Here is a 25,261-nt window from a genome sequence, read left to right as displayed (position 1 = left end):
TACTATACAACACTCTACTATACAACACTCTACAACACTCTACTATACAACACTCTACTATACAGCACTCTACTATACAACACTCTACTATACAACACTATACAACACTCTACTATACAACACTCTACAACACTCTACTATACAACACTCTACTATACAACACCATACTATACAACATCTACTATACAACACTCTACTATACAACACTCTACAACACTCTACTATACAACACTATACTATACAACACTCTACTATACAACACTCTACTATACAACACTCTACAACACTCTACTATAAAACACTCTAATATACAACACTCTACTATACAACATCTACTATACAACACTCTACTATACAACACTCTACAACACTATACTATACAACACTCTACTATACAACACTCTACTATAAAACACTCTAATATACAACACTCTACTATACAACATCTACTATACAACACTCTACTATACAACACTCTACTATACAACACTATACTATACAACACTCTACTATACAACACTCTACTATCCAACACTCTACTATACAACACTCTACTTTACAACACTCTACTATACAACACTCTACTATACAACACTACACTATACAACACTCTACTATACAACACTCTACTATACAGCACTATACAACACTCTACTATACAACATCTACTATTCAACACTCTAATATACAACACTCTACAATACAACACTATACTATACAACACTCTACTATACAACACTCTACTGTACAACACTCTACTATACAACACTATACAACACTACTATACAACACTCTACTGTACAACACTCTACTATACAACACTCTACTATACAACACTCTACTATACAACACTCTACTGTACAACACTGTACTATACAACACAACACTCTACTATACAACACTATACAACACTCTACTATACAACACTCTACTGTACAACACTATACAACACTCTACTATACAACACTCTACTATACAACACTATACAACACTCTACTATACAACACTCTACTATACAGCACTATACAACACTCTACTATACAACACTCTACTATACAACACTCTACTATACAGCACTATACAACACTCTACAACACTCTACTATACAACACTATACAACACTCTACTATACAACACTCTACTATACAACACTCTACTATACAACACTCTACTATACAACACTCTACTATACAACACTCTACTATACATCACTATACAACACTATACAACAACTCTACTATACAACACTCTACAACACTCTACTATACAACACTCTACTATACATCACTATACAACACTATACAACAACTCTACTATACAACACTATACAACACTCTACTATACAACACTCTACTATACAACACTCTACTATACAACACTCTACTGTACAACACTCTACTATACAACACTCTACTATACAACACTATACAACACTCTACTATACAACACTATACAACACTCTACTATACAATACTCTACTATACAGCACTATACAACACTCTACTATACAATACTCTACTATACAAAACTCTACTATACAACACTGTACTATACAGCACTATACAACACTCTACAACACTCGACTATACAACACTCTACTATACAACACTATACAACACTCTACTATACAACACTATACACCACTCTACTATACAACACTCTACTATACAGCACTATACAACACTCTACTATACAACACTCTACTGTACAACACTCTAATATACAACACTATACAACACTACTATACAACACTCTACTGTACAACACTCTACTATACAACACTCTACTATACAACACTCTACTATCCAACACTCTACTATACAACACTCTACTTTACAACACTCTACTATACAACACTCTACTATACAACACTACACTATACAACACTCTACTATACAACACTCTACTATACAGCACTATACAACACTCTACTATACAACATCTACTATTCAACACTCTAATATACAACACTCTACAATACAACACTATACTATACAACACTCTACTATACAACACTCTACTGTACAACACTCTACTATACAACACTATACAACACTACTATACAACACTCTACTGTACAACACTCTACTATACAACACTCTACTATACAACACTCTACTATACAACACTCTACTATACAACACTCTACTGTACAACACTGTACTATACAACACAACACTCTACTATACAACACTATACAACACTCTACTATACAACACTCTACTGTACAACACTATACAACATTCTACTATACAACACTCTACTATACAACACTATACAACACTCTACTATACAACACTCTACTATACAGCACTATACAACACTCTACTATACAACACTCTACTATACAACACTCTACTATACAGCACTATACAACACTCTACAACACTCTACTATACAACACTATACAACACTCTACTATACAACACTCTACTATACAACACTCTACTATACAACACTCTACTATACAACACTCTACTATACAACACTCTACTATACATCACTATACAACACTATACAACAACTCTACTATACAACACTCTACAACACTCTACTATACAACACTCTACTATACATCACTATACAACACTATACAACAACTCTACTATACAACACTATACAACACTCTACTATACAACACTCTACTGTACAACACTCTACTATACAACACTCTACTATACAACACTATACAACACTCTACTATACAACACTATACAACACTCTACTATACAATACTCTACTATACAGCACTATACAACACTCTACTATACAATACTCTACTATACAAAACTCTACTATACAACACTGTACTATACAGCACTATACAACACTCTACAACACTCGACTATACAACACTCTACTATACAACACTATACAACACTCTACTATACAACACTATACACCACTCTACTATACAACACTCTACTATACAGCACTATACAACACTCTACTATACAACACTCTACTGTACAACACTCTAATATACAACACTATACAACACTACTATACAACACTCTACTGTACAACACTCTACTATACAACACTCTACTATACAACACTCTACTATACAACACTCTACTGTACAACACTGTACTGTACAACACTCTACTATACAACACTCTACTATACAACACTCTACTGTACAACACTATACAACACTCTACTATACAACACTCTACTATACAACACTATACAACACTCTACTATACAACACTCTACTATACAACACTATACAACACTCTACTATACAACACTCTACTATACACCACTCTACTATACAACACTATACAACATCTACTATACAACACTATACAACACTCTACTATACAACACTCTACTGTACAACACTATACAACACTCTACTATACAACACTCTACTATACAACACTATACAACACTCTACTATACAACACTCTACTGTACAACACTCTACTATACAACACTCTACTATACAACACTCTACTATACAACACTCTACTGTACAACACTCTACTATACAACACTCTACTATACAACACTATACAACACTCTACTATACAACACTATACAACACTCTACTATACAACACTCTACTATACAACACTCTACTATACAACACTCTACTATACAACACTCTACTATACAACACTCTACTATACATCACTATACAACACTATACAACAACTCTACTATACAACACTCTACAACACTCTACTATACAACACTCTACTATACATCACTATACAACACTATACAACAACTCTACTATACAACACTATACAACACTCTACTATACAACACTCTACTATACAACACTCTACTATACAACACTCTACTGTACAACACTCTACTATACAACACTCTACTATACAACACTATACAACACTCTACTATACAACACTATACAACACTCTACTATACAATACTCTACTATACAGCACTATACAACACTCTACTATACAATACTCTACTATACAAAACTCTACTATACAACACTGTACTATACAGCACTATACAACACTCTACAACACTCGACTATACAACACTCTACTATACAACACTATACAACACTCTACTATACAACACTATACACCACTCTACTATACAACACTCTACTATACAGCACTATACAACACTCTACTATACAACACTCTACTGTACAACACTCTAATATACAACACTATACAACACTACTATACAACACTCTACTGTACAACACTCTACTATACAACACTCTACTATACAACACTCTACTATCCAACACTCTACTATACAACACTCTACTTTACAACACTCTACTATACAACACTCTACTATACAACACTACACTATACAACACTCTACTATACAACACTCTACTATACAGCACTATACAACACTCTACTATACAACATCTACTATTCAACACTCTAATATACAACACTCTACAATACAACACTATACTATACAACACTCTACTATACAACACTCTACTATACAACACTCTACTATACAACACTATACAACACTACTATACAACACTCTACTGTACAACACTCTACTATACAACACTCTACTATACAACACTCTACTATACAACACTCTACTGTACAACACTGTACTATACAACACAACACTCTACTATACAACACTATACAACACTCTACTATACAACACTCTACTGTACAACACTATACAACACTCTACTATACAACACTCTACTATACAACACTATACAACACTCTACTATACAACACTCTACTATACAGCACTATACAACACTCTACTATACAACACTCTACTATACAACACTCTACTATACAGCACTATACAACACTCTACAACACTCTACTATACAACACTATACAACACTCTACTATACAACACTCTACTATACAACACTCTACTATACAACACTCTACTATACAACACTCTACTATACAACACTCTACTATACAACACTCTACTATACATCACTATACAACACTATACAACAACTCTACTATACAACACTCTACAACACTCTACTATACAACACTCTACTATACATCACTATACAACACTATACAACAACTCTACTATACAACACTATACAACACTCTACTATACAACACTCTACTATACAACACTCTACTATACAACACTCTACTGTACAACACTCTACTATACAACACTCTACTATACAACACTATACAACACTCTACTATACAACACTATACAACACTCTACTATACAATACTCTACTATACAGCACTATACAACACTCTACTATACAATACTCTACTATACAAAACTCTACTATACAACACTGTACTATACAGCACTATACAACACTCTACAACACTCGACTATACAACACTCTACTATACAACACTATACAACACTCTACTATACAACACTATACACCACTCTACTATACAACACTCTACTATACAGCACTATACAACACTCTACTATACAACACTCTACTGTACAACACTCTAATATACAACACTATACAACACTACTATACAACACTCTACTGTACAACACTCTACTATACAACACTCTACTATACAACACTCTACTATACAACACTCTACTGTACAACACTGTACTGTACAACACTCTACTATACAACACTCTACTATACAACACTCTACTGTACAACACTATACAACACTCTACTATACAACACTCTACTATACAACACTATACAACACTCTACTATACAACACTCTACTATACAACACTATACAACACTCTACTATACAACACTCTACTATACACCACTCTACTATACAACACTATACAACATCTACTATACAACACTATACAACACTCTACTATACAACACTCTACTGTACAACACTATACAACACTCTACTATACAACACTCTACTATACAACACTATACAACACTCTACTATACAACACTCTACTGTACAACACTCTACTATACAACACTCTACTATACAACACTCTACTATACAACACTCTACTGTACAACACTCTACTATACAACACTCTACTATACAACACTATACAACACTCTACTATACAACACTATACAACACTCTACTATACAACACTCTACTGTACAGCACTCTACTATACAACACTCTACTATCCAACACTCTACTATACAACACTCTACTTTACAACACTCTACTATACAACACTCTACTATACAACACTACACTATACAACACTCTACTATACAACACTCTACTATACAACACTCTACTATACAGCACTATACAACACTCTACTATACAACATCTACTATTCAACACTCTAATATACAACACTCTACAATACAACACTATACTATACAACACTCTACTATACAACACTCTACTGTACAACACTCTACTATACAACACTATACAACACTACTATACAACACTCTACTGTACAACACTCTACTATACAACACTCTACTATACAACACTCTACTATACAACACTCTACTGTACAACACTGTACTATACAACACAACACTCTACTATACAACACTATACAACACTCTACTATACAACACTCTACTGTACAACACTATACAACACTCTACTATACAACACTCTACTATACAACACTATACAACACTCTACTATACAACACTCTACTATACAGCACTATACAACACTCTACTATACAACACTCTACTATACAACACTCTACTATACAACACTCTACTATACAACACTCTACTATACAACACTCTACTATACAACACTCTACTATACAACACTCTACTATACAACACTCTACTATACAACACTCTACAATAAAACACTCTACAACACTCTACTATACAACACTCTACTAGACAACACTCTACTATACAACACTCTACAACACTACTATACAACACTCTACTATACAACACTCTACTATACAACACTCTACAACACTCTACTATACAACACTCTACTATACAACACTATACAACACTACTATACAACACGATACAACACTCTACTATACAACACTCTACTATACAACACTAAACACCACTCTACTATACAACACTCTACAATACAACACTCTACAACACTCTACTATACAACACTCTACTCTACAACACTATACAACACTCTACTATACAACACTCTACTATACAACACTCTACTATACAACACGATACAACACTCTACTATACAACACTCTACAACACTCTACCATACAACACTCTACAACACTCTACAACACTCTACTATGCAACACTCTACAACACTCTACTATACAACACTCTACTATACAACACTCTACTATACAACACTCTACAACACACTACTATACAACACTCTACTATACAACACTACTATACAACACTCTACTATACACCACTATACAACACTACTATACAACACGCTACTATACAACACGATACAACACTCTACTATACAACACTATACAACACTCTACTATACAACACTCTACTATACAAAACTCTACAACACTCTACTCTACAACACTCTACAACACTCTACTGTACAACACTCTACTATACAACACTATACAACACTCTACTATACAACACTATACAACACTCTACTATACAACACGATACAACACTCTACTATACAACACTCTACTATACAACACTATACAACACTCTACTATACAACACTCTACTATACAACACTCTACTATACAACACTCTACAACACTCTACAACACTCTACTATACAACACTCTACTGTACAACACTATACAACACTCTACTATACAACACTCTACTATACAACACTCTACTATACAACACTCTACAACACTCTACAACACTCTTCTGTACAACAGTCTACTATACAACACTCTACTATACAACACTCTACTATACAACACTCTACAACACTCTACTATACAACACTCTACTATACAGCACTCTACTATACAACACTCTACTATACAACACTATACAACACTCTACTATACAACACTCTACAACACTCTACTATACAACACTCTACTATACAACACCATACTATACAACATCTACTATACAACACTCTACTATACAACACTCTACAACACTCTACTATACAACACTATACTATACAACACTCTACTATACAACACTCTACTATACAACACTCTACAACACTCTACTATAAAACACTCTAATATACAACACTCTACTATACAACATCTACTATACAACACTCTACTATACAACACTCTACAACACTATACTATACAACACTCTACTATACAACACTCTACTATAAAACACTCTAATATACAACACTCTACTATACAACATCTACTATACAACACTCTACTATACAACACTCTACTATACAACACTATACTATACAACACTCTACTATACAACACTCTACTATCCAACACTCTACTATACAACACTCTACTTTACAACACTCTACTATACAACACTCTACTATACAACACTACACTATACAACACTCTACTATACAACACTCTACTATACAGCACTATACAACACTCTACTATACAACATCTACTATTCAACACTCTAATATACAACACTCTACAATACAACACTATACTATACAACACTCTACTATACAACACTCTACTGTACAACACTCTACTATACAACACTATACAACACTACTATACAACACTCTACTGTACAACACTCTACTATACAACACTCTACTATACAACACTCTACTATACAACACTCTACTGTACAACACTGTACTATACAACACAACACTCTACTATACAACACTATACAACACTCTACTATACAACACTCTACTGTACAACACTATACAACACTCTACTATACAACACTCTACTATACAACACTATACAACACTCTACTATACAACACTCTACTATACAGCACTATACAACACTCTACTATACAACACTCTACTATACAACACTCTACTATACAGCACTATACAACACTCTACAACACTCTACTATACAACACTATACAACACTCTACTATACAACACTCTACTATACAACACTCTACTATACAACACTCTACTATACAACACTCTACTATACAACACTCTACTATACATCACTATACAACACTATACAACAACTCTACTATACAACACTCTACAACACTCTACTATACAACACTCTACTATACATCACTATACAACACTATACAACAACTCTACTATACAACACTATACAACACTCTACTATACAACACTCTACTATACAACACTCTACTATACAACACTCTACTGTACAACACTCTACTATACAACACTCTACTATACAACACTATACAACACTCTACTATACAACACTATACAACACTCTACTATACAATACTCTACTATACAGCACTATACAACACTCTACTATACAATACTCTACTATACAAAACTCTACTATACAACACTGTACTATACAGCACTATACAACACTCTACAACACTCGACTATACAACACTCTACTATACAACACTATACAACACTCTACTATACAACACTATACACCACTCTACTATACAACACTCTACTATACAGCACTATACAACACTCTACTATACAACACTCTACTGTACAACACTCTAATATACAACACTACTATACAACACTCTACTGTACAACACTCTACTATACAACACTCTACTATACAACACTCTACTATACAACACTCTACTGTACAACACTGTACTGTACAACACTCTACTATACAACACTCTACTATACAACACTCTACTGTACAACACTATACAACACTCTACTATACAACACTCTACTATACAACACTATACAACACTCTACTATACAACACTCTACTATACAACACTATACAACACTCTACTATACAACACTCTACTATACACCACTCTACTATACAACACTATACAACATCTACTATACAACACTATACAACACTCTACTATACAACACTCTACTGTACAACACTATACAACACTCTACTATACAACACTCTACTATACAACACTATACAACACTCTACTATACAACACTATACTGTACAACACTCTACTATACAACACTCTACTATACAACACTCTACTATACAACACTCTACTGTACAACACTCTACTATACAACACTCTACTATACAACACTATACAACACTCTACTATACAACACTATACAACACTCTACTATACAACACTCTACTATACAACACTCTACTGTACAGCACTCTACTATACAACACTCTACTATCCAACACTCTACTATACAACACTCTACTTTACAACACTCTACTATACAACACTCTACTATACAACACTACACTATACAACACTCTACTATACAACACTCTACTATACAACACTCTACTATACAGCACTATACAACACTCTACTATACAACATCTACTATTCAACACTCTAATATACAACACTCTACAATACAACACTATACTATACAACACTCTACTATACAACACTCTACTGTACAACACTCTACTATACAACACTATACAACACTACTATACAACACTCTACTGTACAACACTCTACTATACAACACTCTACTATACAACACTCTACTATACAACACTCTACTGTACAACACTGTACTATACAACACAACACTCTACTATACAACACTATACAACACTCTACTATACAACACTCTACTGTACAACACTATACAACACTCTACTATACAACACTCTACTATACAACACTATACAACACTCTACTATACAACACTCTACTATACAGCACTATACAACACTCTACTATACAACACTCTACTATACAACACTCTACTATACAACACTCTACTATACAGCACTATACAACACTCTACAACACTCTACTATACAACACTATACAACACTCTACTATACAACACTCTACTATACAACACTCTACTATACAACACTCTACTATACAACACTCTACTATACATCACTATACAACACTATACAACAACTCTACTATACAACACTCTACAACACTCTACTATACAACACTCTACTATACATCACTATACAACACTATACAACAACTCTACTATACAACACTATACAACACTCTACTATACAACACTCTACTATACAACACTCTACTATACAACACTCTACTGTACAACACTCTACTATACAACACTCTACTATACAACACTATACAACACTCTACTATACAACACTATACAACACTCTACTATACAACACTCTACTATACAGCACTATACAACACTCTACTATACAATACTCTACTATACAAAACTCTACTATACAACACTGTACTATACAGCACTATACAACACTCTACAACACTCGACTATACAACACTCTACTATACAACACTATACAACACTCTACTATACAACACTATACACCACTCTACTATACAACACTCTACTATACAGCACTATACAACACTCTACTATACAACACTCTACTGTACAACACTCTACTATACAACACTCTACTATACAACACTCTACTATACAACACTCTACTGTACAACACTGTACTGTACAACACTCTACTATACAACACTCTACTATACAACACTCTACTGTACAACACTATACAACACTCTACTATACAACACTCTACTATACAACACTATACAACACTCTACTATACAACACTCTACTATACAACACTATACAACACTCTACTATACAACACTCTACTATACACCACTCTACTATACAACACTATACAACATCTACTATACAACACTATACAACACTCTACTATACAACACTCTACTGTACAACACTATACAACACTCTACTATACAACACTCTACTATACAACACTATACAACACTCTACTATACAACACTCTACTGTACAGCACTCTACTATACAACACTCTACTACACAACACGCTATTGTACAACACTCTACTATACAACACTCTACTATACAACACTCTACTATACATCACTATACAACACTCTACTGTACAACACTATACAACATCTACTATACAACATCTACTATACAACACTTTACAACACTTTACTATACAACACTCTACAACACTCTACTATACAACATCTACTATACAACACTCCACTATACAACACTCCACTATACAACACTCTACTACACAACACTCTACTATACAACACTCTACTATACAACACTACACAACACTCTACTATACAACATCTACTATACAACACTCTACTATACAACACTCTACTATACACCACTCTACTATACAACTCTATACAACACACTACTATACAACACTCTACTATACAACACTCTACTATACAACATTCTAAAACACTCCCGTCTCTCTCTCCTCTCTCGCTCTCTCTCTCAGCAGACTGCACTGGCAGAGTGTCTAGTGTCTCTAGTCTAGACAGAGATAGAGGGAGGGAGGGAGACAAACAATGGGATTGAGAAAGAATGGAAAAAAGGGAGGCACTGGCAGTCTTCATGGTGACCCGTTGTGGGTTATTGTGTGGAAGAACAGCTGATGAATATGAGTGAGGTCAAGGTGAACTGAGAGGAACTCGTTAAAACCATGGGCCTGTTTCTAGGACATCAACACAACAAAAGGTGGACAACACTTACTGAAACTTTTTAAGGGGTCATTCGTATATATGCCTATGGGCTGTGGTAAAAACTAGTGCACTGCATAGGGAATAGGGTGCTATTTGGGACGAATGGGGTGCCTCAACACTTCATCATGACATCACTGTACCCAGAAGGCAGACAGGATAGGGTGTTAAGAACCGGTCACACTTTTATTCATGTGATGAAGCTTCATCCCTTCTCTTTCTCTCTCTGTCTCTCTCTCTCTCTCTCTCTCTCTGTCTCTCTCTCTCTCTCTCTCTCTTGTCTCTGTCTCTCTGTCTCTCTCTCTCTCTCTTTCTCTCTGTCTCTCTCTGTCTCTCTTTCCCCTCTCGTCTCCTTCTCTCTTTCTCTTTCTCTTTCTCTCTCTTGTCTCTGTCTCTCTGTCTCTCTCTGTCTATCCGTCTATTTCTCTCTCTCTCTTTCTCTCTGTCTCTGTCTCTCTCTCCTCTCTCTTTCTCTCTGTCTCTCTCTCCCCTCTCGTCTCTTTCTCTCTCTCTCTTCTCTCTCTTTCTCTCTCTCTCTTCTCTCTCTCCCCTGTGACTGACCACAAAATAACTGAGATGTCAGTCCTGTCAACAGAGCTGCTCTCCAAATGGGGCTCAGGGAGGTGTGTGTGTGTTCCTGTGTGTATATGTGTTCCTGTGTGCATCCATCACCCTAAAGGTTCTCTTACCCAGTAGTTGGTAGAGTAGGTTGAGGATGTTCTTCCATGCCGCCCCAGCCTTTTCCCCAGCATGCTCTCCAAAGTGGGCGGCGCTGTTGTACAGGTTGAGCCGGTCGATGCACATCACCAGCAGGGTCAGCATGCCCTGAAACACACGCACAACACACCGGGGTGGTCATACAAGGGCTGCATCCCCAAAATAACCCTATTCACTATGTCGTGCACTATATTTGACCAGAGATTTATGGACCCTGGTCAGAAGTAGTGTACTATATTTGACCAGAGATTTATGGACCCTGGTCAGAAGTAGTGTACTATATTTGACCAGAGCTTTATGGACCCTGACCAGAAGTAGTGCACTATATTTGACCAGGGCTTTATGGACCCTGATCAGAAGTAGTGCACTATATAGTAATTAGGGTGCTATAATGAGACGTTGTATGAGTCCATCACAGTGGTGCATGTTCCTAGAACTTCCTACATGAAAAGAGATGCATTTGCATATGCAGTAGAGTCTCTTTCAGGTTGGAGAATATAAAATGAGGCTTCTGCTTGCTTGCTAATTGCCTCTGTATTTTGAAATGCTAATGTTTCAGGAACCTGCAAAAAATAAAATACGAAACTGTACACTGAAAAAAGTTACAACTTGACAGGTCAGCGGCGGAGAAGTACTACGGCTACGAAGCAGTCAAACGTGATCCTTTAACCCTCATTAAACCTGAGGTCCCGGAGCCCTGGGCGCTCACCTCCTCTTTGAAGAGGTCCTGTCGTTTGATGAGAGATCTCAGCAGAGTCTGTTTCTCCTCGTGTTCCAGCTCTGAGTCGGGCTGTTTGAAATACTCAATCAGATCATCCAGCGTCTGCAACACCTCGTCAAAGTTAGGCAGAGACACCTCCACGTTCTTATTCCTTCCTATACTGTCCAGACCCCTAGAGGAGAGGGGGGAGGGAGGAGAGAGGGTGAGAGGGAGGGAATGGAGGTGGAGGGAGGTGAGAAAGAGGGTGTGGGGAGAGAGAGGGGGAGAGAGGTGGGGGGAGAGGGAAGGGAGGGAGGGAGGAGAGGTGGAGAGAGGTGAGAAAGAGGGTGTGGGGAGAGAGGGGCAGGGAGGGAGACGGGAAAGAGGAAGAGAGAGAGAGGGGCGGGGAGAGGGAGAGGGGCAGGGTGGGAGACGGGAAAGAGGAAGAGAGAGAGAGAGAGATAGAGAGTGGGAAAAAGAGAGCGACATAAAGCCAATTGACTGCACTGATAATACGCTACATTAATAGCACTTTTCCACAACTGTCTCAAATTACATCACGCAAGTTCTACAGCAGACCATCACCGATATCATCCACTAGGTCTGCCGATATCATCCACTAGGTCTGCCGATATCATCCACTAGACGTGAACCCACCTGTAGGCTAATTTGATGTGCCTGATCACAGAAAAGCAGGAAAATTGCAACTGCGATTGGATCTCTTTTGTGTCAGTTCATTTGAATCACCTTGGTATTCAGTAGAAATCAAGATAAGAACCACTGATGTATGATCCTGCTTTAAAGGGAGATTTGGGGATTTTGGCAATGAGGCCCTTTATCTCCCTTCCCCAGAGTCAAAAGTACTAGTGGATACCATTTTATGTCTCTGTGTCCAGTATAAAGGAAGTTAGAGGTAGTTTTAGCACGCTAGTAGACACCCATAGACTTCCAGGCATTGCACTACCTCTAACTTCCTTCGTACAGGACACACAGAGACATAAAACTGGTATCCATGAGTTCATCTGACTCTGGGAAGGTATAACAAAAATGACCAAACTCTCAAAGTATCCCTTTTTTAAGCCCAAATTAGCTCAACTGTGTTCTGTACTTTCTGGAAGAGATGATGGTTAAACTGTCATGGTTACCAACGCAGCAGACCCACGTGTTTCGATGAAGGCCTCGAGCAGGAACGCACAATATACACATTAACCGACACACAGTACAACAATATACACATTAACCAACACACAGTACAACAATATACACATTAACCGACACACAGTATCACATAATACACATTAACCAACACACAGTACCACATAATACACATTAACCGACACACAGTACCACATAATACACATTAACCAACACACAGTACAACAATATACACATTAACTGACACACAGTATCACATAATACACATTAACCGACACACAGTACCACATAATACACATTAACCGACACACAGTACCACATAATACACATTAACCGACACACAGTATCACAATATACACATTAACCGACACACAGTACCACAATATACACATTAACCAACACACAGTACCACAATATACACATTAACCAACACACAGTACCACATAATACACATTAACCGACACACAGTACCACAATATACACATTAACCAACACACAGTACCACATAATACACATTAACCGACACACAGTACCACAATATACACATTAACCAACACACAGTACAACAATATACACATTAACCGACACACAGTACCACAATATACACATTAACTGACACACAGTACCACAATATACACATTAACCGACACACAGTATCACATAATACACATTAACTGACACACAGTATCACAATCCATAGTAACTGGAAAACAGGGCCATTCTCCTCATTCAACCTGTCCATGTTGGACATACAGGTGAGCCCTCTGGACATACAGGTGAGCCCTCTGCACATACAGGTGAGCCCTCTAGACATACAGGTGAGCCCTCTGCACAAACAGGTGAGCCCTCTAGACATACAGGTGAGCCCTCTAGACATACAGGTGAGCCGTCTAGACATACAGGTGAGCCCTCTAGACATACAGGTGAGCCCTCTGGACATACAGGTGAGCCCTCTAGACATACAGGTGAGCCCTCTGGACATACAGGTGAGCCCTCTAGACATACAGGTGAGCCCTCTAGACATACAGGTGAGCCCTCTGGACATACAGGTGAGCCCTCTAGACATACAGGTGAGCCCTCTAGACATACAGGTGAGCCCTCTGGACATACAGGTGAGCCCTCTAGACATACAGGTGAGCCCTCTGGACATACAGGTGAGCCCTCTAGACATACAGGTGAGCCCTCTGGACATACAGGTGAGCCCTCTGGACATATAGGTGAGCCCTCTAGACATACAGGTGAGCCCTCTGGACATACAGGTGAGCCTTCTGGACATACAGGTGAGCCCTCTAGACATACAGGTGAGCCCTCTGGACATACAGGTGAGCCCTGTGGACATACAGGTGAGCCCTGTGGACATACAGGTGAGCCCTCTGGACATACAGGTGAGCCCTCTAGACATACAGGTGAGCCCTCTAGACATACAGGTGAGCCCTCTAGACATACAGGTGAGCCCTCTAGACATACAGGTGAGCCCTCTAGACATACAGGTGAGCCCTCTAAACATACAGGTGAGCCCTCTGGACATACAGGTAAGCCCTCTAGACATGCAGGTGAGCCCTCTAGACATACAGGTGAGCCCTCTGGACATACAGGTGAGCCCTCTAGACATTCAGGTGAGCCCTCTAGACATACAGGTGAGCCCTCTAGACATACAGGTGAGCCCTCTAGACATATAGGTGAGCCCTCTAGACATACAGGTGAGCCCTCTAGACATACAGGTGAGCCCTCTAGACATATAGGTGAGCCCTCTAGACATACAGGTGAGCCCTCTAAACATACAGGTGAGTCCTACGTACTTGATGAAGTGGCTGAAGAGGACTGTGGTGTTCCTGATGATGCGTACAGCCCGTGCCTCCTCGTGTTGACAACGCTGAAGGGTCAGACCGTCGTCCATGTGACCCTCAGCATGCAGACAGGCCTGGAGCAGAGACAAACACAACTCAGACATTACCCTAGCATACACAACTCAGACATTACCCTAACATACACAACTCAGACATTACCCTAGCATACACAACTCAGACATTACCCTAGCATACACAATTCAGACATTACCCTAACATACACAACTCTGGGTTTAAGCAGTATACACAGTACAACAAAACAGCACAACAGTACAGTCCTGTACACTACCAAGCCTCCAGAAATGAATCAAACCTGGCTCTGCCGACCCCTGGATGTGGACAATTACATCTGATAACCAATAAATACAGCATTCAATTACATCTCATAGCCAATAAATACAGCATTTAATTACATCTGATAACCAATAAATATAGCATTCAATAAATACAGCATTCAATTACATCTGATAACCAATAAATACAGCATTCAATAAATACAGCATTCAATTACATCTGATAACCAATAAATACAGCATTCAATTACGTCTGATAACCAATAAATACAGCATTCAATAAATACAGCATTCAATTACATCTAATAACCAATAAATACAGCATTCAATTACATCTAATAACCAATAAATACAGCATTCAATTACATCTGATAACCAATAAATACAGCATTCAATTACGTCTGATAACCAATAAATACAGTATTCAATTACATCTGATAACCAATAAATACAGCATTCAATTACGTCTGATAACCAATAAATACAGCATTCAATAAATACAGTATTCAATTACATCTGATAACCAATAAATACAGCATTCAATTACGTCTGATAACCAATAAATACAGCATTCAATAAATACAGCATTCAATTACATCTAATAACCAATAAATACAGCATTCAATTACATCTAATAACCAATAAATACAGCATTCAATAAATACAGCATTCAATTACATCTAATAACCAATAAATACAGCATTCAATTACATCTAATAACCAATAAATACAGCATTCAATAAATACAGTATTCAATTACATCTGATAACCAATAAATACAGCATTCAATTACGTCTGATAACCAATAAATACAGCATTCAATAAATACAGCATTCAATTACATCTGATAACCAATAAATACAGCATTCAATTACGTCTGATAACCAATAAATACAGCATTCAATAAATACAGCATTCAATTACATCTAATAACCAATAAATACAGCATTCAATTACATCTAATAACCAATAAATACAGCATTCAATTACGTCTGATGACCAATAAATACAGCATTCAATTACGTCTGATAACCAATAAATACAGCATTCAATTACATCTGATAGCCAATAAATACAGCATTCAATTACATCTGATAACCAATAAATACAGTATTCAATTACATCTGATAGCCAATAAATACAGTATTCAATTACATCTGATAACCAATAAATACAGTATTCAATTACATCTGATAGCCAATAAATACAGTATTCAATTACATCTGATAGCCAATAAATACAGTATTCAATTACATCTGATAACCAATAAATACAGTATTCAATTACATCTGATAACCAATAAATACAGCATTCAATTATATCTGATAACCAATAAATACAGTATTCAATTACATCTGATAACCAATAAATACAGTATTCAATTACATCTGATAACCAATAAATATAGCATTCAATTACATCTGATAACCAATAAATACAGCATTCAATTACATCTGATAACCAATAAATACAGCATTCAATTACATCTGATAACCAATAAATACAGTATTCAATTACATCTGATAACCAATAAATACAGCATTCAATTACGTCTGATAACCAATAAATACAGCATTCCATTTAACTACAGAGTAGAAGGTGCACGTTGATAGAGAATCTAAAATGTGTCCCCTGTCATTTATTGTCACTAGTATCAGTGTCACCTCTGGTATTAGCCGATGTAAAGTATGATATCACACCCAATCAAGCAAGGTGTAAGAGTAGCTGCCTGGGCTGTGAGTTCTCCCTCCCCCAGGATAGGTCAGGACACACGAGGAACTCATTTAGACGTGATAATGAGAGAAGGATGGTGACAGTTAGTGACAGTTAGCTTTTCTGAGAAAGTGGGGATCAACTCCTGGCTCCCCCATGGCTCTCAGTACTCCTTCCCTCCCCCCTCTTTCTCTCCCCACTCTTTCTCTTTCCCTCACTATTCCAATCGTTCTCCCTTTCTCATCGTCACCGTTCTCTCTCTCTCTCTCCCTCATCCCCTATCCGTAGACTAGACTATACCCTGTCTCCCTCTCTCCTCTCTCTCCCTCATCCCCTATCTGTAGACTAGACTATACCCTCTCTCCCTCCATACCTATCTTTCTCCCTCTCCTCTCTCTCTCTCTCTCCGCTGGATGGAATGCAGCGCATCCTGGGAAGGCATCCAGAGACAACAAACGCCACCTCTGTTCTGCTCACGGGCCAGGTGGCCTTGACAACACGCCAGCTGGTAAGATGTGACTCCCAGTGGGAAGCTATGACACTAACGTCTAATCGTCTGTATAAAGTCCTCTCATTATGGGGACTCTGGTTTCATCTACAGTCTGTCCCAATATCCACACTAGATTATCCCACTACTTACAGTAGTAGAAAGTCATGAAAACTCACTAATGTGATAATCTGATTATGGTGACGACTTCCTGGTTATCCTGCTGAGAGAGAACCCGGGTCGACCCAATTCCTACACTCACCCACTACTTAAAGTGATTTCATTGGCCAGACACACTCCTTCTGCTTGCCAAAGTCATGATAGAGTAGCTACATGACAGGGACAAGTTTATAATTATGTAAAAGACAACTTTGTAATGAAAGTAGCCTTGGTACATTATTCAATTATTATTCAAACACAAAGTCGTTGAAAGGACCACATTTTGACGATTTATCCACACTATTAGAACAGTGAACCAGTGTAATAACTCACCCTTCTCTTGAGGGGTCCTATACGGGAGGCTTTAGCGTCAGGCGTCTGGTAGGACAACCACAGCCCTGTAGCCACATGCATGACGAAGCAGGCTGAGTCCCCGTACTTGATCTCTGCTACTCCCATGCCTTCAATGTCCCGGTTCTTTGTACCAGACTCAATCTTTTCCTGTGGGAGAGAGACACACACGCAGACGCAGGCATACACACAAACAGACACACACAAACATGTATGCGCACACGCATATACACACGTGGCACGCACACGCACACGCACACACACACACACACACACACAGACACACACACACACACAGACACACACACACACACACACAGAACCCATTCAGGCCTCATCAGAGATAGCTTCAGGCTGCTGAGTACAGCAGAGAGTAGCTATAGACCAGGTGGTATAAAGGTAAAGAGATTAAAGACCAGCTGGTATAGAGGGAAACAGATTAAAGACCAGCTGGTATCGAGGGAAACAGATTAAAGACCAGCTGGTATAGAGGGAAACAGATTAAAGACCAGCTGGTATCGAGGGAAACAGATTAAAGACCAGCTGGTATCGAGGGAAACAGATTAAAGACCAGCTGGTATAGAGGGAAACAGATTAAAGACCAGCTGGTATAGAGGGAGACAGATTAAAGACCAGCTGGTATAGAGGGAGACAGATTAAAGACCAGCTGGTATAGAGGGAGACAGATTAAAGACCAGCTGGTATAGAGGGAGACAGATTAAAGACCAGCTGGTATAGAGGTAAACAGATTAAAGACCAGCTGGTATAGAGGGAAACAGATTAAAGACCAGGTGGTATAGAGGGAAACAGATTAAAGACCAGCTGGTATAGAGGGAAACAGATTAAAGACCAGCTGGTATAGAGGGAAACAGATTAAAGACCAGCTGGTATAGAGGGAAACAGATTAAAGACCAGCTGGTATAGAGGGAGACAGATTAAAGACCAGCTGGTATAGAGGGAAACAGATTAAAGACCAGCTGGTATAGAGGGAGACAGATTAAAGACCAGCTGGTATAGAGGTAAACAGATTAAAGACCAGCTGGTATAGAGGGAAACATATTAAAGACCAGCTGGTATAAAGGTAAACAGATTAAAGACCAGGTGGTATAGAGGGAAACAGATTAAAGACCAGCTGGTATAGAGGTAAACAGATTAAAGACCAGCTGGTATAAAGGTAAACAGATTAAAGACCAGCTGGTATAAAGGTAAACAGATTAAAGACCAGGTGGTATAGAGGGAAACAGATTAAAGACCAGCTGGTATAGAGGGAGACAGATTAAAGACCAGCTGGTATAGAGGTAAACAGATTAAAGACCAGCTGGTATAAAGGTAAACAGATTAAAGACCAGGTGGTATAGAGGGAAACAGATTAAAGACCAGCTGGTATAGAGGGAGACAGATTAAAGACCAGCTGGTATAGAGGGAGACAGATTAAAGACCAGCTGGTATAGAGGGAAACAGATTAAAGACCAGCTGGTATCGAGGGAAACATATTAAAGACCAGCTGGTATCGAGGGAAACAGATTAAAGACCAGCTGGTATAGAGGGAAACAGATTAAAGACCAGCTGGTATAGAGGGAAACAGATTAAAGACCAGCTGGTATAGAGGGAAACAGATTAAAGACCAGCTGGTATAGAGGGAAACAGATTAAAGACCAGCTGGTATAGAGGGAAACAGATTAAAGACCGGTTGGTATAGAGGGAAACAGATTAAAGACCAGCTGGTATCGAGGGAAACAGATTAAAGACCAGCTGGTATAGAGGGAAACAGATTAAAGACCGGTTGGTATAGAGGGAAACAGATTAAAGACCAGCTGGTATCGAGGGAAACAGATTAAAGACCAGCTAGTATAGAGGGAAACAGATTAAAGACCAGCTGGTATACAGGGAAACAGATTAAAGACCAGCTGGAATCGAGGGAAACAGATTAAAGACCAGCTGGTATAGAGGGAAACAGATTAAAGACCAGCTGGTATCGAGGGAAACAGATTAAAGACCAGCTGGTATAGAGGGAAACAGATTAAAGACCAGCTGGAATCGAGGGAAACAGATTAAAGACTAGCTGGAATTGAGGGAAACAGATTAAAGACCAGCTGGTATAGAGGGAAACAGATTAAAGACCAGCTAGTATCAAGGGAAACAGATTAAAGACCAGCTAGTATCGAGGGAAACAGATTAAAGACCAGCTGGAATCGAGGGAAACAGATTAAAGACCAGCTAGTATCGAGGGAGACAGATTAAAGACCAGCTGGTATAGAGGTAAACAGATTAAAGACCAGCTGGTATAAAGGTAAACAGATTAAAGACCAGGTGGTATAGAGGGAAACAGATTAAAGACCAGCTGGTATAGAGGGAGACAGATTAAAGACCAGGTGGTATAGAGGGAAACAGATTAAAGACCAGCTGGTATAGAGGGAAACAGATTAAAGAACAGCTGGTATCGAGGTAAACAGATTAAACACCAGCTGGAATCGAGGGAAACAGATTAAAGACCAGCTGGTATAGAGGGAAACAGATTAAAGACCAGCTGGTAAAGAGGGAAACAGATTAAAGACCAGCTGGTATAGAGGGAAACAGATTAAAGACCAGCTGGTATAGAGGGAAACAGATTAAAGACCAGCTGGTATCGAGGGAAACAGATTAAAGACCAGCTGGTATCGAGGGAAACAGATTAAAGACCAGCTGGTATAGAGGGAAACAGATTAAAGACCAGCTGGTATAGAGGGAAACAGATTAAAGACCAGCTGGTATAGAGGGAAACAGATTAAAGACCAGCTGGAATCGAGGGAAACATATTAAAGACCAGCTGGAATCGAGGGAAACAGATTAAAGACCAGCTAGTATAGAGGGAAACAGATTAAAGACCAGCTGGTATACAGGGAAACAGATTAAAGACCAGCTGGAATCGAGGGAAACAGATTAAAGACCAGCTGGTATAGAGGGAAACAGATTAAAGACCAGCTGGTATCGAGGGAAACAGATTAAAGACCAGCTGGTATAGAGGGAAACAGATTAAAGACCAGCTGGAATCGAGGGAAACAGATTAAAGACTAGCTGGAATTGAGGGAAACAGATTAAAGACCAGCTGGTATAGAGGGAAACAGATTAAAGACCAGCTAGTATCAAGGGAAACAGATTAAAGACCAGCTAGTATCGAGGGAAACAGATTAAAGACCAGCTGGAATCGAGGGAAACAGATTAAAGACCAGCTAGTATCGAGGGAGACAGATTAAAGACCAGCTGGTATAGAGGTAAACAGATTAAAGACCAGCTGGTATAAAGGTAAACAGATTAAAGACCAGGTGGTATAGAGGGAAACAGATTAAAGACCAGCTGGTATAGAGGGAGACAGATTAAAGACCAGGTGGTATAGAGGGAAACAGATTAAAGACCAGCTGGTATAGAGGGAAACAGATTAAAGAACAGCTGGTATCGAGGTAAACAGATTAAACACCAGCTGGAATCGAGGGAAACAGATTAAAGACCAGCTGGTATAGAGGGAAACAGATTAAAGACCAGCTGGTAAAGAGGGAAACAGATTAAAGACCAGCTGGTATCGAGGGAAACAGATTAAAGACCAGCTGGTATAGAGGGAAACAGATTAAAGACCAGCTGGTATCGAGGGAAACAGATTAAAGACCAGCTGGTATCGAGGGAAACAGATTAAAGACCAGCTGGTATAGAGGGAAACAGATTAAAGACCAGCTGGTATAGAGGGAAACAGATTAAAGACCAGCTGGTATAGAGGGAAACAGATTAAAGACCAGCTGGAATCGAGGGAAACATATTAAAGACCAGCTGGAATCGAGGGAAACAGATTAAAGACCAGCTGGTATAGAGGGAAACAGATTAAAGACCAGCTGGTATAGAGGGAAACAGATGAAAGACCAGCTGGAATCGAGGGAAACAGATTAAAGACCAGCTGGTATAGAGGGAAACAGATTAAAGACCAGCTGGTATAGAGGGAAACAGATTAAAGACCAGCTGGTATAGAGGGAAACAGATTAAAGACCAGCTGGTATAGAGGGAAACAGATGAAAGACCAGCTGGAATCGAGGGAAACAGATTAAAGACCAGCTGGAATCGAGGGAAACAGATTAAAGACCAGCTGGTATAGAGGGAAACAGATTAAAGACCAGCTAGTATCAAGGGAAACAGATTAAAGACCAGCTAGTATTGAGGGAAACAGATTAAAGACCAGCTGGAATCGAGGGAAACAGATTAAAGACCAGCTAGTATCGAGGGAGACAGATTAAAGACCAGCTGGTATAGAGGTAAACAGATTAAAGACCAGCTGGTATAAAGGTAAACAGATTAAAGACCAGCTAGTATCGAGGGAAACAGATTAAAGACCAGCTGGAATCGAGGGAAACAGATTAAAGACCAGCTAGTATCGAGGGAGACAGATTAAAGACCAGCTGGTATAGAGGTAAACAGATTAAAGACCAGCTGGTATAAAGGTAAACAGATTAAAGACCAGGTGGTATAGAGGGAAACAGATTAAAGACCAGCTGGTATAGAGGGAGACAGATTAAAGACCAGGTGGTATAGAGGGAAACAGATTAAAGACCAGCTAGTATCGAGGGAAACAGATTAAAGACCAGCTGGAATCGAGGGAAACAGATTAAAGACCAGCTAGTATCGAGGGAGACAGATTAAAGACCAGCTGGTATAGAGGTAAACAGATTAAAGACCAGCTGGTATAAAGGTAAACAGATTAAAGACCAGGTGGTATAGAGGGAAACAGATTAAAGACCAGCTGGTATAGAGGGAGACAGATTAAAGACCAGGTGGTATAGAGGGAAACAGATTAAATACCAGCTGGTATAGAGGGAAACAGATTAAAGAACAGCTGGTATAGAGGTAAACAGATTAAACACCAGCTGGAATCGAGGGAAACAGATTAAAGACCAGCTGGTATAGAGGGAAACAGATTAAAGACCAGCTGGTAAAGAGGGAAACAGATTAAAGACCAGCTGGTATAGAGGGAAACAGATTAAAGACCAGCTGGTATAGAGGGAAACAGATTAACGACCAGCTGGTATCGAGGGAAACAGATTAAAGACCAGCTGGTATCGAGGGAAACAGATTAAAGACCAGCTGGTATAGAGGGAAACAGATTAAAGACCAGCTGGTATAGAGGGAAACAGATTAAAGACCAGCTGGTATAGAGGGAAACAGATTAAAGACCAGCTGGAATCGAGGGAAACATATTAAAGACCAGCTGGAATCGAGGGAAACAGATTAAAAACCAGCTGGTATAGAGGGAAACAGATTAAAGACCAGCTGGTATAGAGGGAAACAGATGAAAGACCAGCTGGAATCGAGGGAAACAGATTAAAGACCAGCTGGTATAGAGGGAAACAGATTAAAGACCAGCTGGTATAGAGGGAAACAGATTAAAGACCAGCT

At 38.5% G+C, this 25,261-nt stretch overlaps 1 protein-coding gene across 3 annotated transcripts in view; it reads right to left on the bottom strand.

Annotated features, from left to right (window-relative positions):
- Nucleotides 1-25,261, bottom strand: part of LOC129817767 (ryanodine receptor 3-like) — a 295,018-nt gene that overhangs the window by 193,491 nt on the left and 76,266 nt on the right. For all 3 annotated transcript variants that reach the window (XM_055873310.1, XM_055873311.1, XM_055873312.1), the window contains 4 exons: nucleotides 19,832-19,999; nucleotides 16,799-16,920; nucleotides 13,854-14,037; nucleotides 13,117-13,252 (listed from right to left, as the gene is read on the bottom strand). In XM_055873310.1, the coding sequence (XP_055729285.1) occupies nucleotides 13,117-13,252; nucleotides 13,854-14,037; nucleotides 16,799-16,920; nucleotides 19,832-19,999 (610 nt within the window). The remainder of the gene's footprint in view (nucleotides 1-13,116; nucleotides 13,253-13,853; nucleotides 14,038-16,798; nucleotides 16,921-19,831; nucleotides 20,000-25,261) is intronic.

This window comes from Salvelinus fontinalis, chromosome 20 (genome assembly GCF_029448725.1).
Source record: "Salvelinus fontinalis isolate EN_2023a chromosome 20, ASM2944872v1, whole genome shotgun sequence".
Taxonomy (NCBI): Eukaryota; Metazoa; Chordata; class Actinopteri; order Salmoniformes; family Salmonidae; genus Salvelinus; species Salvelinus fontinalis.
This window is presented reverse-complemented; position numbering and strand designations above follow the sequence as displayed.